At 47.6% G+C, this 18120-nt stretch overlaps 1 protein-coding gene across 1 annotated transcript in view; it reads right to left on the reverse strand.

Annotated features, from left to right (window-relative positions):
- Positions 1-288: 288 nt before the first annotated feature.
- LOC146041715 (phospholipase A2 inhibitor gamma subunit B-like) overlaps positions 289-18120 on the reverse strand; it is a 20653-nt gene continuing 2821 nt past the window's right edge. The window contains exons 2-5 of the mRNA XM_083161628.1: positions 15841-15957; positions 2608-2751; positions 1848-1994; positions 289-594 (exon numbers count right to left, since the gene is read on the reverse strand). Of these exons, the coding sequence (XP_083017754.1) occupies positions 401-594; positions 1848-1994; positions 2608-2751; positions 15841-15957 (602 nt within the window). The 3' untranslated portion in view covers positions 289-400. The remainder of the gene's footprint in view (positions 595-1847; positions 1995-2607; positions 2752-15840; positions 15958-18120) is intronic.

Consider the following 18120-nt stretch of genomic DNA (forward strand, 5'->3'; position numbering starts at 1 on the left):
TTAATGGCCATTACGGTGCAGCATAATGTGTAATGGGCATTATGGTGTGGTATAATGTGTAATAGACAGTATGATGTGTGGCATAATGTGGCCATGCCCCTAATGTCATGTAGCCATCCTCTAGTTTCATGTGACCACACCCCCTCATGATATGTGATCACGCCCATTTTTGGTAGGCACCTGCATCGCGCACTATTGGTACCACTAACAAACAAATTCTATTGGCATAAATGTGTATGTATGTATGTATGTATGTATGTATATATATATATATATATATATATATATATATATATATATATTATTTGCAGAGATCTGCACTCCTTTCAAAGCTGCTTTAATCGTTTGCCTGGGTGCCCTATATATATATATATATATATAAACATGCTGTATGTTTGCCCTAAAACAAACACTTTGATAACAAGAAAGAGATAATGACGGAACTGAAGGCGTGATTATGAAGCCCAATATTTCCATCAGTGCAGACGAATTTTACATCAATGGTTTTTCCATCAAGTTTCACATTTTTTTGGTCAAGGTTACAGATGCTTGCAGTGGCACAACCCCGAAACGCCAGTAATTCAGTCTTTGATCCTGGAAAATATATATAAATTTATTGATATGCAGCCAAGTTTAATTTAAAGACAGAGGTTTAATATTACAAAAATGCTGATAAGGACTGTGAGAGTTAGTTTGTACAGTATTATTTAAAGGAACATTATATAATGAGATTGTCTAATGTAAAACACATAAGGCCAGATGTATCAAGCTTCAAATATTGATAAAGTGGAGAGTGATAAACAACCAGCCAATCAGCTCATACCTGTCATTTTTCAAACCCAGCCTAAAACAGGACAGTTGCTTATTGGCTGGCTGTTTATCACTCTCCATTGGATCACAGATTGACATATCTGGCCCATAATATACCGTAATATACAAACTACTAACCAATCAGCTGCCATTTAAAAAAAAAAAAAGACTGAACCGTAGCCGTTACTGTAGGAGCTGATTCATTACTTTACTTCTGTCCATATTATTTATTTGCCAACGTTTAGTACATATCCCCCACTAACTGATAAGTCCTTTCTATTATCTTGGATTTTTTGGGAGGAGTGGTGAAAATTCAGAAGTATTACAGTTCCGGTGATGGATATTAGCATTGACTGTTTAACTTTACAAGTTATTTAATCCAATAATATAAATGATTTAGTATAATAAAAGTGAACTATTACAGAAAAACAAATTTATTGCAGCAACATAATTTGCTTGTTATTAAGAAACAGAATAATGGTATATAGGATACTAGGCTTGGGGGATGGACAGTTGTATTCTTGGCTGCAGTTTGGATGCACCCAGGGCAGCAGAGAGCCGGGCTGGGCCCAGGTACATTTCAGTTTGTGGCCATGCACCCTTAGTATAAAATACAGAAATAAATTGTACATTAAGCAGCAGCATGTATTGGGTTGAGAAACTAGATCCAACGATGCAGCTGCTGCGCAATCGTAAAGGAGTCCAGCGCTGAAACAGTTTACTACTGGTGTCTTCTCTGTGGGAGCCAAGAGGATGGGGTGAGGGCAAAGAACAAAGTCACTGAAACTTTTTAGGGGCCCAGAAGAAGAAAGGGAAGGCGGGGTCACACATCACCATGACCATTCCCCCTAAGAGCATGGTATTTAAAGGTACAATAACTAGGTTTACCCTGTGGTCACACCCACACTACCATACTGGGGCCCACCCAATGTCTCAGCAGCCCTGTGCAGGTCTTTACCCATGCAAAATAACGGCTTTACTTTTAACTATAGCAGATTAGTTTATGACATAATTACCGCATTTTACAATGAACCTACCTTTAGTTATTTTCCTCTCTTCCCGTATACACTTCTTCTCCGCTCCCGTACACTCCATTGTAGCAGAAGTGTAACACCAGGTCGAGGTGTCAGAGAAGCACGATCTGCAGGTGAGGCCGTTTGTTTTGTTGCTGTTGTTGTCTGGTGCTAGAATGACAAAACAAAGAACAAGAGTTTTACCCTATGCACAGTGATGTGTCTAAAGCATTGAGCCGCCATTGGTTTCACACAAGGGCTATCACTATGTACAAAACGTTAAATCCTCCTCCCCTTTTGAGGTGAAAGTGAAAGCAAAATAATCTGTTTCAAACTTGCTGGATATGGGCGGAGGGAGCTGTGAAGACAGAGATTGGAGGTAGGAGCAGATAGGGACTAAGCCATCATTTTAAATAAGGTCATGTGGACCTTGTCTCGCGTTTGTCTTTTGACATGTGGAGTCCTGGAAAATATGCACTGTTGGGGGGAATTGAAGACCAAGGTTAGGAACCACTCAGTTAGATCAATGGAATGTTTTTTAGAACCCCTTAGCATTAAAGGATATGAGTGTTCTGCTCTTGTGACCGTATGATGTAAGGAGAGAAGTGGAGGTATGTTGGGTCATCACAGAGCGACCACAATACCCAACAGCACAATACCCAACAGTGACATGAAGTTCCTGATGAAGCTGAGTAATTGTCCTGTAACAGCTGACCCTACATCCACCATGTTTTATGAAGACCAATCAGAGGTCATTGTGGATCCATATGTTACATTCACTTACTGTGAAGTTCTGGTTCGCAGTTATCACTCGAACAACACGCGGTGCGAAGGCTGAGTGTGCGGTCACTGTAGGTACTACTCCCAGTTATGTTACATTCCTTCACTGGAGCACAGGTTCTGAGGAACGTGTCAGAGACGTTTCCATCTGTAAGGGGAGATGACTCTGATTATTCCACAGACACATAATTGTTGTTGTCTTACATGGTATCATCTTTTGAATGAGTTCTTTAATGCATCTAACAATAACCTTTAGGAGCCCAATTATTATGTAACTAGGTGATTCATTGTGCCCTACGGGCGCTCTTCACACCGTCGTAGGGGGCTACGCCCCATTAAAATGAGAGAACACTGTGATGCTAATGACACATTATGCCGCACACCTTGATGCCCATTACACCCCATACTGTGATGGCAATTACCCAATGCTGCCCACACCGTAAAGCCCATTACGCCCCATACCATGATGCCCATTACACCACACAATGGCCCTTATTCTGATTGACGCGGACTTTACCGCATACTTTCGGATCGCGTCTTTTCGGCGTCTGCGCATGCGTGGAGAACGCAACGCGCATGTGCCACGCCTTGACTCCGTACCAGTTCGGCCAAATCCCGTACCAAACTGTTCCCCGCAATCAGTCGGGAAATATGGGCGTATTATGGGCGTCATGCGGAATGTCACATGGGCGTAGTTTCAAAGTGGGCAAAACGGGGCGGAAACATGGGCGGACACGGGGGAGTACACTTATGTTGGGGGGCGTACATTCGGATACCACTCCGAATGCACGCGATCAAAAAGGGAAGAAATGTGCGGTGTCCACAAGTGTACTATTGCTTTGCGGACACCACTCGTTCATGCGGTAGGCGAACGTACCGCCTAATGACTACAAGCATTAACACCTGAACCCAATAGAATCTACTCCTTTACTCATTACTCACTAATAGGCCGCTTGTCAGTGCTTTAATTGAAACCATTGCTGCTTCAAGGAACCCTTACTAAACACCCACATATCCTGTACTTGTCAGACACTTTAAAACTGCTAACAATGGACATGACAGAATATTAATACTAGCAATACACATGTGTATTCGACATGTACTCATGAAACCACACATTTTTGGGTAAAGTAAACAAATTTATTTCTATACATGTCACAGTCAATGCCACTGTGATGCAATGACCAAAAAATACAAAATCCAAAAAATAAACAACATGGCAGGAATGTAGCAAAATAAATAATAATACAAAACAAATATAATTGCACACAGATGGACTCCAGCACCTCCTATGTGCCACTGCACATGCAGCCAGTGGGAAATGAGGATGCTGCTGGCCCTTCTACAGCAGGGCAACCTGCACCTGACCATTCTACAGCAGGGCAACCTACACCTGGCCCTTCTGCAGCAGGCCAACCTGCAGCTGGCTCATATGCACCATCAGCAGAATCATTTGGAACACAACCGGGGACTTCACAAGATAGTACCATGGCCATCACTTCAAGTACAGCTGACAGTAATGGCAGGCAAAAGAGGGCAACAGGGGAACCAAAAAGGACATATGAAGCAAGGGCTCATCTGGTTACCCTCAGCACGTGATTGGACACAAGAAGCTGACACACACAGCACAATGGAAGATTTGGGACCACATAACGGTGGAGATTAATGCAGCCACAAGTTCATTTGCGACCACGTTTGGCCTTGGTAGGCTCCTTGGCCTGTGCAGCAGCTCTTCGGGGACGGCCAGATGCTGGGGCAGGTGGAGCAGATGATGTTGAGGGGTTGGCTGGTCTACCCCTCCTGCCAGCAGGGAGTGTTGCCGGTGGTAATGCACCAGAAACGGATGACATTAGGACCCTGTTGCTGGTAACCAGCTCCACCATAAGCTCATTATGGTGGAGGAGGAGATCATTTTGGCGGGTGGCTTGCTCGGCCAGCACCTGAGCACTTGCAGCCATGGCCTGATGTGACTCAGCCATGGCCTGCATGCTCGCAGCGATGGCCTGCTGGGTGCTGACCAAGCTCGCCAGGATCTCCTCGGTCCTATGCATCCGTTCTGATGCCAAGTCTCCCTGCTGGTTGATGTCCCCAAGCATCTGGGCCAAGGCGGCCAAATCGGCTTGGGCCGATGGCTGCTGCTGCACAGGCCTACCACTGGGGCCAGGTGGCACGGACTCCTCCACCTCCTGAGCAGAGTCGGCACCAAGCGGTGGGGTGTCTGTGGAAAAAGATAAACACAATTAGGAGACATTCTAAGATAATTACTTGCACAAGTTTATGGCATGACCAATATTTACCTTCCAGAAAAGACGCAAACACTTCAGCTGGGGCCTCGCTATCCATCGTGCTCACCCCCCTGATCTCCTCAACTGATATACAGCTCTCGGCCATCAACTCCAGGGGGGTGAGCTCTAGCCCTGATGGCATGGGCCCGGCCCCAGATGTCTGGCTGTGTTCCCACCGCTTGGTCATCTTCCTCTTCAGGTTGGTTTTGAAGTCCTGCCACCTGCAATGTAAGTTGACATATTAATACATGTCACTCCAGATGTTAGCTGTTGCAGCCATTGCTCTGTGCTACATATTACGACATGTGATTAATGTCCAAAAGATAATATTACATGCAACTATGATATCCACCGTTACAATACACATTCACAATCACCCTACTCTAACTCTCACCGAAATAACATGGCAATAATGTATGTGTATCGTAACAACCTCACGGGCCATTTGCAAAATCCATCTAAGCATCAATTCAATCATTACTTGGCTATTACTGGGCACATGTATCACAAAACAACTTGCCTCTTCTTCACATGGTCCGTCTCACGAACTTGTGGCGCTACTTCATTAATCTCTGCCGTTATCTGTTCCCAAATCTTCCATCTGCGTGTGTGTGTCAGCTTCTCCGATGGACACTCAATCCAATCACGTGCTCGGGGAACCAGGATGGCAAGCTCCTGTGCTTCATATGCCTTATTTTTTTTGGGTGGTTCCTCTGTTGCCCTGGCTCTCCCCTTGCCACGTCCTTGGCCACGCCCCCTGTCACGTGTCGCTGCACTTGAAGTGCTGGCCATGGTACTACCTTGTGAAGTCCCCGGTTGTGTTCCAATCAATTCTGCTGATGGTGCATATGAGCCAGCTGCAGGTTGGCCTGCTGCAGAAGGGCCAGGTGTAGGTTGCCCTGCTGTAGAATGGTCAGGTGCAGGTTGCCCTGCTGTAGAAGGGCCAGCAGCCTCCTCATTACCCACTGGCCGCATGTGCAGTGGCACATAGGTGGTGCTGGAGTCCATCTGGTCAAATAGTTGCTGCAGATCTGGGTCCACCTCTGGTTGTGATCCAGACATGTTAGCAACAACATGGTCACCTTCTAATACACCTTTATATACTGTTTGTGTATCCTGTTTGGCGGACATCAGCGGCAGCTGCGTTCCGTGCGTGAGCGTACGTCGCTGTTTTTTCGCGCCGCATACGGTGGCGGAAATTCCATTGTGTAAAACCTGGCGAAAGTTCTACATGAAATACTGGGCACCAATGCTAACATTGCATAGAATCTTCTGATACACCTGTGACTATTGCACAATACACATGCTATTTGCTAGCATGACATGACATTTGATTCATGACTACTGTGGTATTGTGGCGTTTGATTGCAAGCTAAAAGTAGCCCAATCCCTTAGATAATCCAGGCCACAAGTCATGCAATACTCATCTCTACTGTTATAGACCACACATGTGAGAGGCCTATAAATAGTGACTTGCTGCTAGAATCATTTGTCTCCAGATCTGGACTTGTCAGGGTCTAAGGTAAGCTCTTCCATGCTCCTTGTAGATATGATATCCATTAACAATGTAAGTGTATGAATGTATGCACCATTGCCTCACTGACTACAGATTGTTGGGCCAGCAAAGTGCGTGTAGCATTATTGCAACATGTCACATGTTCACTATTTCACTCACAGGTCTTAAACCTGTGTGGGTTCATCTATTGCAGGACAACATGTCCCAGCAATAGATGAAATGTCTCATAGTACATGATGTCGGCAAAAAATGCTGACACCTTTATCTGAGTGTTTTGGACGGTGTGTATTGAGTTCATATTATTGTGTCATCATTATAGAGGCAAATGGATCTGAGGGATTTCACGGGGCGGCCATCTATTGTACGTATTGAAGGCTACAAATCTATTTGTAGTGGGATATGGCCATTATGTGCATAGGTGCATCAGTATTTATGTTCATTTCTTTATAGGTTGCTGAAGCAATGATGCGCTACATGGAGAGGAGGCTAAGGGCACTTGCGGCTCTCCCCACTCGTCGGCCAAGGAGGCCAGGACGTGCTAGAATCTATCGCACACGGGTGACTCTGTTTGCTATGCCCGATGATGAGGTACTTACTAGGTACCGGTTACCGCCACATGTAATTCTGGATCTGCTCACCTTAATTCAGAGCGATCTGGAACCTCTACACGGGATCACGACAGCAATTCCGCCTCACACACAGCTGCTGGCGGTGTTGCATTTCTGCGCCTCAGGATCATTCCAACAAGTAGTGGCAGTACTTGCTGGAATATCTCAGCCGGCCTTCTGCCGAATCCTGAGGCGTGTGACGTCGGCCATGTTCAGGCGCAAGGGGCACTTCATGGCCATGACATTTGCCACCGAGACCCTGCGCAGAAGCCAGCAGGCCTTCCATCAAATTGCTGGCTTCCCTAATGTGATAGGGGCTGTGGATGGCACCCATGTACCATTTGTGCCTCCATCTCGAAGTGAGAAGATATATAGGAACCGCAAATTGTTCCACTCACTGAACGTGATGGTGGTATGTGGCCCATCCATGGAAATTCTCGCCTTCAACTCGAAGTTTCCCGGAAGTGCCCATGACTCTCATGTCATCCGACAAACCGGGATATGGCAAAGACTCCAAGAGCTGGAAGGCCGTGATGCGTGGGTTCTGGGTGACTCCGGTTACCCATGTACGCCCTGGCTACTTACGCCGTACAGCTACCCAGCACCGGGCCCACAGGAGGCATTCAATCGGGCGCATGTTGCCACCAGGCAAGTGGTGGAGCGCTCAATTGGCCTTTTAAAAGGTCGATTTAGAGTGCTCCACCGCACTGGTGGTGACTTACAATATGCGCCTCAAATGGTGTCGAGGATCGTGGGCCTGTGTATATTTTTCCACAACATTGCTGTGCGGCGTGAGATACCCTTTGATGAGTGGGAGGTACCATCTGAGCCGCAAGATCCGCCCATGCGCCCATCCCGCGCCCCTGAATGCCGGAGGGGATACCAGCTGCGGGACTCTGTGGCGCAAAGATACTTCAGGTACATGTTATCGAGTTGACAGAACACACCAATTTTAGTCAAAATCAGCCCTTCAAATAAGTACAGTGTGTTAGTTGTCAGTGTTACAAAACTACAATTAGCCAGCCTGCCCTCCTAATGGCAAAGAAATAGGAGATATTTATCATATGTGCTTAGTTTTGGGGGAAGTTCAATATAGGTGCTAATTATTATACCTTGTACAAGGGATCTTATGTGTTTGTTATATCTTCATTATTGTAGTTGATACTATCCCTGATGACTGGTGAGTACATTGATTTATTCTCTAATGTGTTGGGGATTTTTTCCTGTGTTGATGTATGATTTGTTTGCAGATATATATATATATATATATATATATATATATATATATATGATATTTGAATTGATTCACATGTTTCAACATTTCAAGGAGCAGGCACCCAGGCAGGCAGGCAGGCAGGCAGGCAGGCAGGGCTGGTGTATAATGCTGGTCTCAGGATACCTGCAAGTATGTGTATGTGTCTTTTACACATAAATGTACGCATACACATAGATGCATAGAGTAAGTAATGCTAACTACAGCTATGCGTTGCTAAGCTATAGCACGCGTTGCTTGGCGGAGCGAGGCGTCATTGGATTTGCTAATTGCATACACACTGTGTTTTATATATATCAGATTTGTTCATTGCCATACATCAGCACTACTGTTTTGAAGGCATGCGAATTTGTCACCATTTGTGTTGGCGCAGAGACGCTGTTCATGTAAAGATGAACAATAAAGTTATTAACACAAATAACTGTGATCAACCAATGCCACCACCTGATTGGTTGATAGATGCCATTGTTAACATGGCGGAGACACGAAGGGCAGACCCCTTAACACATGCGGAGCTGAGGGTTCTGGTCTCCGTCATGGAGACAAGGCTGGGCCGTGCGGGGCCCTTTATCACTAACCGCCATAAGCGGAGGGCCTATGCTGCGGCAGGGCGCCGTATTTACGCCCGCACTCGGGTGCGGAGGTCCCTCGGGCAGCTCGAGAGGCGGTGGTCGGACCTCCGCAGGCGCCAGCCCCAGCTCTTGCAGCAAATCAGGGGCGAAATTGCTGATTGTGAGTATTTTAGCTATGAAATTTCGCACTTACAACATAGCATATATAAACAATAACATGTGTCTCATGATAAGTGGGTGTCCATGGGTTTAAAAGTCCATAGACTGTTATGTGTGCTTCTTCCTGGTTAACATGCAGTCATGTGGCTTTTATATGTAATGACATAGCATTGAGGATTCTGATGCATACAATGTGCCAGATCTAATATGTGTTACACATTGATAAATGCCAGGGTTGTAATGTTTGAACAAATTACTAACAATCACATAATAATTTAAATGTCACATTTTTGAGTCCATTAACAGTAAGGAGCTACTTGCCTGCATCGTTTGCCATCATTATCACCCTTCCATGTATGTCTTGTTATGGATTAATACATGTGCCCCAATGACCCGACATTGACCATGATTTTTTTTTCTACCACACAGCACGAGCCCGAGCCCGACAGGCCCGTGAAGAGGCCGAGGCAGACCTGGCCCAGGAGGAGGCCCAAGACCCTGAGGAGGAGGTGGCGGCAAGGGTGGAGGAGGAGGAGGAAGTGGAGGAGGAGGAAATGTTGGAGGAGATGGTGGAGGAGGTGGTGGAGGAGGAGGAGGTGCCTGAGGAGGTGGTGGTGGAGGAGGTGGAAGAGGAGTTGGTGGCAGAGGAGGAGGTGTTGGTGGCGGAGGAGGAGGTGGAGGAGGAGGTGGTGGTGGTGGAGGAGGAGGTGGAGGAGGAGGAGGTGGAGGAGGAGGTGCTTGTGGCGGAGGAGGTGGACGTGGTCATGGTGGCAGAGGAGCTGGCGGAGGAGGGGGCTGAGGAGGCCACGGTTGCCCCAGAGGATTCCAATTCCGAGGGGGAGGAGGCGTGCCAAGCCCCGGAGTCCCAGCAGATCGGTATGTTTACATAATGCATCATTCATGAAGTAGTTGTACTGGTATTTGTTATGTAGCACTGGTGATTAAAAATTTTGTTCCAATACTATTCATATAGACCCCAAAGTGGGTAGCTACAGATACAGGTACGGGTTAGATGGGGTGTCCAAGGCATCCCTTTCATCCAGGACACCTCTCAATTACACAGGTTTGTGGGATGGGTTGGAGCTCCATTTTGACTGCCACATAACCGTTGTAGTTAAACAGGATCCTGGAGTAAAGGGATGAGTGGATCATTTGTGGATTAAATTCACCTGCTGCAATCGTAGATTATGACCCATCAAATAGTGGAATCTATATTGTTGGTGAATGTTATTTATAAACTCTAGGATGTATGCTATAAATGGAGTATGGCCCGGCCTACCTTGGAATGGAGTCAGAAGTTGCCAGTGTCCCAGGAGCCTCCTCTACCTAAACACCCCCTGTAGTTCAGATTTTTTTTTTGCCCTCACAGAATTGTAGGTTGGTTTAGACAGAATTATGATTTTGAGGATGTGTACTGTGCATTCCTGACATTTGCATAACTCCCATGCCACGAACCATCACTGAACTTAGACTGAGCAGATTGTGACAAGTTCTTATTGACGGAGGCCATGACATGCTTGTCATTGGTTAGTCATGGGTGGGTTGTGACTGAGAAGAAACACTATGACTGTTATGTCTTCTGCAGAGTAAAGGGTAGAGGCAAAAAAAGACAGTATGTAGTAAATAAGTTTGCATGTATGTATATATGTATGTGTCATATCTATTTATCTATGTGTGTCTCTATCTCTCTACATAGATAGATATATATATATATATATATATATATATATATATATATATATACACACACACATGTCACCTAGCATTTGTGCAATTTATGTCGCAGTATGTGAAATGTATGCATGAATAACATGACTAATTTTTGCCCCTTTGACATGCCCACAGATGACACCACACCGGCAGATGAGGGGGTGCGTGGGGCCCTCCTGCGGGCGGAGCACCATTTGAGGCTCCTGCTAGCCGACCTGCAGGACCTCAGAGATCTCCTGATTTAATTTATTATTTGATATTTTTTTATTTATATGTTAATTGTGTTTTCAAATAAATTGTTTATGCAAGTTCACAGTTGTTGGTTTTATTTGCACATTAAACAGTATATGTGTAGATTGTTTATAATCTTTTACACAGGGTCTAATACAAACCATTGCACTTAAATTGCTGTAAGGGTTAATGTGTGCAATGCATGTGTTAGGCATGCTTGTAAGGATATATTGGCATCTAATTGATTCCAATTCCAAATAAGCAGTTTTTTATGAGGATAGGTAATTGAATAAGTGGGTCATGTGATGTATTGCAGAAGATACTTAATAGTGGGTTGTTTGGCGTAAATACTCCGCTTACGGGCGGTAGCACCGCTTGGCTCCCGGTCGGATGCGGTATTTCCGAGCATACTCTGTAATACTCTGTAATACCGTGCAGAATCGGAGTGTTTCTCCCGCACACGCATGGTTTGTATGTCGTCCGTAAACACGCCCTGTTCTTAAAGAGTGAGTCCGTCCGAATGCGGAGGACACGTGGGCGTTTCTACGGACGATGGCCGCATGCGGCAAAACACCGTGGCGTGCGGACCGCTCCGTAAGAATGCGGGAATATCCGCACCGATCTGAATAAGGGCCAATGTGATGTCCACAGTGCCAAATATGCCCCCACAGTGCCAGATATTCCAGAACAGAGCCAAATACACCTATGGCCCCACAGTGGCAGATATGCCCCCACAGTGCCAGATATTCCGCCACAGTGCCAGATATTCCGCCACAGTGCCAAATACACATATGCCTCCACAGTGCCAGATATGTCCCCACAGTGCCAGAGACACATATGCCCCCACAGTGCCAGAGACACATATGCCCCCACAGTGCCAGAGACACATATGCCCCCACACTGCCAGAGACACATATGCCCCCACAGTGCCAGAGACACATATGCCCCCACACTGCCAGAGACACATATGCCCCCACAGTGCCAGACACATATGCCCCCACAGTGCCAGATATTCCCCCACAGTGCCAGATATTCCCCCACAGTGCCAGAGACACATATGCCCCCACAGTGCCAGAGACACATATGCCCCCACAGTGCCAGACACATATGCCCCCACAGTGCCAGATATGCCCCCACAGTGGCAGATATTGCTGGGGGGAGGTGGGAGGCGGGGAGATATGCCCCCACAGTGCTAGATATTGCTGGGGGGAGTGTGGAGGGGGGGGGCGCTTACCCAGTCCCTGTCTGCGGCCCACGCTGGACCTCCTCCAGCCCTCCTGCGCTGGCCGCGGCTTCCAGAACATGGACGCGGCTACAGGAAAATGGCCGCTGGCCTCCTGCTCTGAGTACATGTCCTCAGTGCAGGGGGCCGGCGGCCATTTTCCTGTAGCCGTGGCCATGTTCTGCTTCTGGAAGCCGTGGCCAGCGCAGGAGGTCCAGTGCGGGCCGCAGACAGGGACTGGGTAAGCGTGCCGGGGGGCATATGGCACCCTGCCCCCCGGCCAAGCCCGACATTGGTCCGCGCCCTGGAGTAGGCGCTGCCGGAGTGTGCGCTGCCCGCACCTGCCCCACCCCCCTGCCGGACATGCCCCCCGGCCTGCTGCCGTTGGCTAATTGGTTCTGACGCACTTCTTTCCATGACGTCGTGCTGTATGGCTATTTGGCTACATCTGTCAGCTGGGAGGGGGTGTGTGACCCTGCCCAGCGTTACGGACACAGTGTCCGGATGATTGACACATGTAGCCAAATATGTAAGAGATGGGTGTTAGACCCAATAATTACTGTAGAATTTGTTATTGCAGTTATTTGTGGCCATTCATGCACAAAAAGGACTTTTAGTGCAGCAGGGAGCTCAATACCGAGAGTTATATAGTGGGAGGAGCAGAGTATATCAGGAGATGAGTGATGTATCTTTGAGTACAGGGCTGCATGTGACAGCAGAAGGGACATGATGTGAGGAGGGGAATGGAGGCAGCAGGAAGCCACAGACTGAAAGTTATATAGTGGGAGGACAGTGTCCCCAGCAGCACAGAGTATATCAGGAGATAGGTGGTGTGTCAGTGAGGTCAGGGCTGCATGTGACAGGGGCAGTGACATGATGTGAGGAGGGGAATGGAGGCAGCAGGAAGCCACAGACTGAGAGTTATAGTGGGAGGAGCAGGGTCCCCAGCAGCACAGAGTATATCAGGAGATGAGTGATGTGTCAGTGAGGACAGGGCTGCATGTGACAGGGGCAGTGACATGATGTGAGGAGGGGAATGGGGGAAGCAGGAAGCCACAGACTGAGAGTTATATAGTGAGAGGAGCAGGTCCCCAGCAGCACAGAGTATATCAGGAGATGGGTGATGAGTCAGGGAGGACAGGGCTGCATGTGACAGGGGCAGTGACATGATGTGAGGAGGGGAATGGAGGCAGCAGGAGGCCACAGAATGATAGTTATATAGTGGGAGGAGCAGGGTCCCCAGCAGCACAGAGTATATCAGGAGATGAGGGATGTGTCAGTGAGGACAGGGCTGCATGTGACAGGGCCAGTGACATGATGTGAGGAGGGGAATGGAGGCAGCAGGAAGCCACAGACTGAGAGTTATATAGTGGGAGGAGCAGGGTCCCCAGCAGCACAGAGTATATCAGGAGATGAGTGATGTATCATTGAGTACAGGGCTGTATGTGACAGGGGCAGTGACATGGTGTGAGGAGGGGAATGGAGGCAGCAGGAGGCCACAGACTGGGAGTTATATATTAGGGGGAGCAGGGTCCCGAGCAGCACAGAGTATATCAGGAGATGGGGGATGTGGCAGTGAGGACAGGGCTGCATGTGACAGGGTCAGTGACATGACGTGAGGAGGGGAATGGAGGCAGCAAGAAGCCACAGACTGAGAGTTATATAGTGGGAGGAGCAGGGTACCCAGCAGCACAGAGTATATCAGGAGATGAGTGATGTATAATTGAGTACAGGGCTGCATGTGACAGGGGCAGTGACATGACGTGAGGAGGGGAATGGAGGCAGCAGGAAGCCACAGACTGAGAGTTATATAGTGGGAGGAGCAGGGTCCCCAGCAGCACAGAGTATATCAGGAGGTGAGTGATGTATCATTGAGTACAGGGCTGCATGTGACCGGGGCAGTGACATGACGTGAGGAGGGGAATGGAGGCAGCAGGAAGCCACAGACTGAGAGTTATATAGTGGGAGGGGCAGGGTCCACAGCAGCACAGAGTATATCAGGAGATGAGTGATGTGTCAGTGAGGACAGGGCTGCATGTGACAGGGTCAGTGACATGATGTGAGGAGGGGAATGGAGGCAGCAGGAAGCCACAGACTGAGAGTTATATAGTGGGAGGGGCAGGGTCCACAGCAGCACAGAGTATATCAGGAGATGAGTGATGTATAATTGAGTACAGGGCTGCATGTGACAGGGGCAGTGACATGACGTGAGGAGGGGAATGGAGGCAGCAGGAAGCCACAGACTGAGAGTTATATAGTGGGAGGAGCAGGGTCCCCAGCAGCACAGAGTATATCAGGAGGTGAGTGATGTATCATTGAGTACAGGGCTGCATGTGACCGGGGCAGTGACATGACGTGAGGAGGGGAATGGAGGCAGCAGGAAGCCACAGACTGAGAGTTATATAGTGGGAGGGGCAGGGTCCACAGCAGCACAGAGTATATCAGGAGATGAGTGATGTGTCAGTGAGGACAGGGCTGCATGTGACAGGGTCAGTGACATGATGTGAGGAGGGGAATGGAGGCAGCAGGAAGCCACAGACTGAGAGTTATATAGTGGGAGGAGCAGGGTCCCCAGCAGCACAGAGTATATCAGGAGGTGAGTGATGTATCATTGAGTACAGGGCTGCATGTGACCGGGGCAGTGACATGACGTGAGGAGGGGAATGGAGGCAGCAGGAAGCCACAGACTGAGAGTTATATAGTGGGAGGGGCAGGGTCCACAGCAGCACAGAGTATATCAGGAGATGAGTGATGTGTCAGTGAGGACAGGGCTGCATGTCACAGGGACAGTAACATTATGTGAGGAGGGGAATGGAGGCAGCAGGAAGCCACAGACTGAGTGTTATATAGTGAAAGGAGCAGGGTCCCCAGCAGCGCAGAGTATATCAGGAAATGTAATGGAGAGGTGGAACTTGCACAGTTATTCTAACAGAACAGCATTGCCTAACACCCTACCACTGGCCCTGGCTCTGCCTAACTGGGGGACCGGAAGGGGGAACTTAGGTGGTGGAGTAGAAATGAGTTCCATGACCTCTCCAGGACCACTGTAAGCAGTAGCATAACAATGGTCCCACAGACCCTGCAGCACCTTGGGGGAGCGAGCGCTGGCGGAGTCTGCGGCTAGCGCCGTTGCTGCAGGATGCTCTGCAAAGACATTTTGGGGCTTAGCCGCACGAGCCTCCCTTTCTCCCTCCAAGTCACTGTCATCCTTCCACAGTGTTCTACAGTGTCAGTGTGGCTGCCCCTATATCTCACCATTATCCATCTCCAGGTCAGTATTAACCCTGGACTGGCAGTGTGAACATGATATTATTCTATTCCATATACCTTCAAAAACAATAATTAATATTGCATTGATATTCTATTCAGATTATTATTATTATTATTATTATTATTATTATTATTATTATTATTATTATTATTATTATTATTATTATGTATTTTCAGCTTAAAAAAAGATGCCTGGGAGATATTTTGTGTCATGTGTGGTTACCACTATGGCCACCAGGTGGTGCTGCTGCTCAGGAGCCTGCCTAGCAGGAGCCCTTTCAGTTAGTAAAAACATACAGTATATTTCCATAAAGTCTCTGTATATTATGCCCTGTATTACTATTTTACATTAAAAAGTCAGGTAAAACATTTTCCTTTAAATACATCTTACTCTGGGTAATCTGAGAGTGTACAGATGCACACGTGTAGCCTTCCGTGCAGGTCATGTTTTCTCCAGTACAAGAAAGGGAGGTTGTGTTATGGCAAGATATGCACGATATACAGTGACCTGAAATAAAGCAACATAAAAGATAACAGTATTAAATAATGGTCAGTCTCCCGGAGGCAAGATAAATATTGGTGTCCCCAACGCCCCAAACACACTCCACCTTATATAAATATATAAATATATAAATATATATATATATATATATATATATATATGTATTTATGTACTGTATGTATGTTATGTATGTACTGTATGTATGTTATGTATGTACTGTATGTATGTTATGTATATTACAGACAGAGCGACTGTCTGACAGGGATGCGCGAGGGATCTCACATGCTCGTGCGTCCCCATCAGCAAGGAGAAGTGGAACCGGGCAGGGAGTGTCGGCACACTGGGGGAGCTGCAGGGGGACTACAAAGGAGCTGCTGGAGACCAGGGCTCTGACAGAACGGGGTGCACGAGCGTCTTGTGCTCACGCGCCCCCTTCTGTTGGAGGATGGCGGTTGGCGCTGGGCTGCGATTTGCGATTCTACCACCAGGAGCAGCTTCATTGAGAGCTGCTCCATCTGTATATTTGAAATAAAGAGAGTAAGATGTCTAAGGTCCTGCTAGGACTGGGAGTCAGCTACAGAAGTGATATCAACGGCTTTTGAGTAACAGATTCAAACTTGCAGGAGAGGAGAGGTGCCCCCTTGAGAGCAGGAGCCCGGTGGCAGATGACTCCATTGTCTCCCATAGTTATGCCTCTGCTCCTAAGTAGGTAGCTAGAAATAACAAGCATGTGTTCTGATGGGTGCGGATCAGTTGGTCACCAGCAAGTTGTTACACAGTCATTAGGTCGACACTATGAGGTCAACATGCATTTAGGTCGACATATGTCTAGGTTGACATGCAGGATGGTCAACATGAGTCTAGGTCGACATGGGTTAGGTTGACCGGGTCATTAGGTCGACAGGGTCATTTGGTTGACATGGGTAAGGTCGCAGGGTCATTAGGTCGACATGGTAGGGTCGACAATGAAAAAGTCAACATGTATTTATTTATTTTTTTACCCTTATGTCCATGGACACCAAAACGTACCACCACATCCCCTCGCGTGGCTCGCTGCGCTCACCATGTTTCGGGCACACTATTTTATTGTCCCACCATGCCCTAGTGGATGGTAGGGCATGAAATACCGACTGTCGGCACATGTTGTGTCGACATGGACACCAAAACGTACCACTGCATACCCTCGCATGGCTCACTGCGCTCACCATGCTTCGGGCACGGTGCTTCGCTACGCTAGTCATGATATTTTATTATCCCACCACGCCATAGTGGATGGTAGGGCATGAAATTCCGCCTGTCGGCTCATGTCGGCTAAAAAAAAAACACAGTAAAAAAACCCATGTCGACCTAATGACCCTGTTGACCAAATGACTCATGTCAATCTAATGACCCTGTTGACTTAACCCATATCGACCTCATGACCCAGACGACCTAACCCATGTGGACCTAAAGTCATGTCGACCGAAACTCATGTCAACCTACAAGAAAAATATTGATGCTAAACTCTAAAAAGAACACAATGTCTTTATATAATAGTTTGAAGGTATAGAACCAATGTCAACCTATCTGCATGTCGATCTAGTGGTGTCGACCTACTTGGTGGTGACCCAATGACCTTATCCCGTTCTGATTATAGACACTATAGGACTAATTCAGTAGAGAACTCAATCAGCTATTTTTTGCACAACTGCGCGTACGCACACGCTGCAGTGCACATTCTCAAACTGCGGCCACAGTCTGAGTGATGCCGGTTGGTGACAAATGGGCAGCAACGCAGGAGTGTCTGGACCATGTTGTATTTTTTACGCCAAGATGAGATCTCTGCCAAATTATAATTCAAATTTAGCACATGATCAATGAAAAGCCACAAAGCGTACAGAAGACCAGGGCCGGATTATAATGGGGGCACAAGGGGTCAGTACCCCTGCCCCCCCCCCCCCCCCTCTAGCTAGGGGCCCCCTGTGGTTGGCATCTATTGCATTACTAGGAGTTGACTAAGTCCCATGACACTTTGCGCCAGAGGGCAGAGGCTGAGACGTTTGTGCTGAGCTCTGATTGGTGGAGCTTATTACATGCTTCTCAGGCCCATGGAGAACAGCAGCAGCAGCCTAGTCATGGGAGGGTTTTTAATCAGAGGCAGCACTGGGACTATGAGGTCTCCTACAGAGT

The sequence above is a fragment of the Crinia signifera genome, chromosome 19, assembly GCF_055691185.1.
Source record: "Crinia signifera chromosome 19, ASM5569118v1, whole genome shotgun sequence".
Taxonomy (NCBI): Eukaryota; Metazoa; Chordata; class Amphibia; order Anura; family Myobatrachidae; genus Crinia; species Crinia signifera.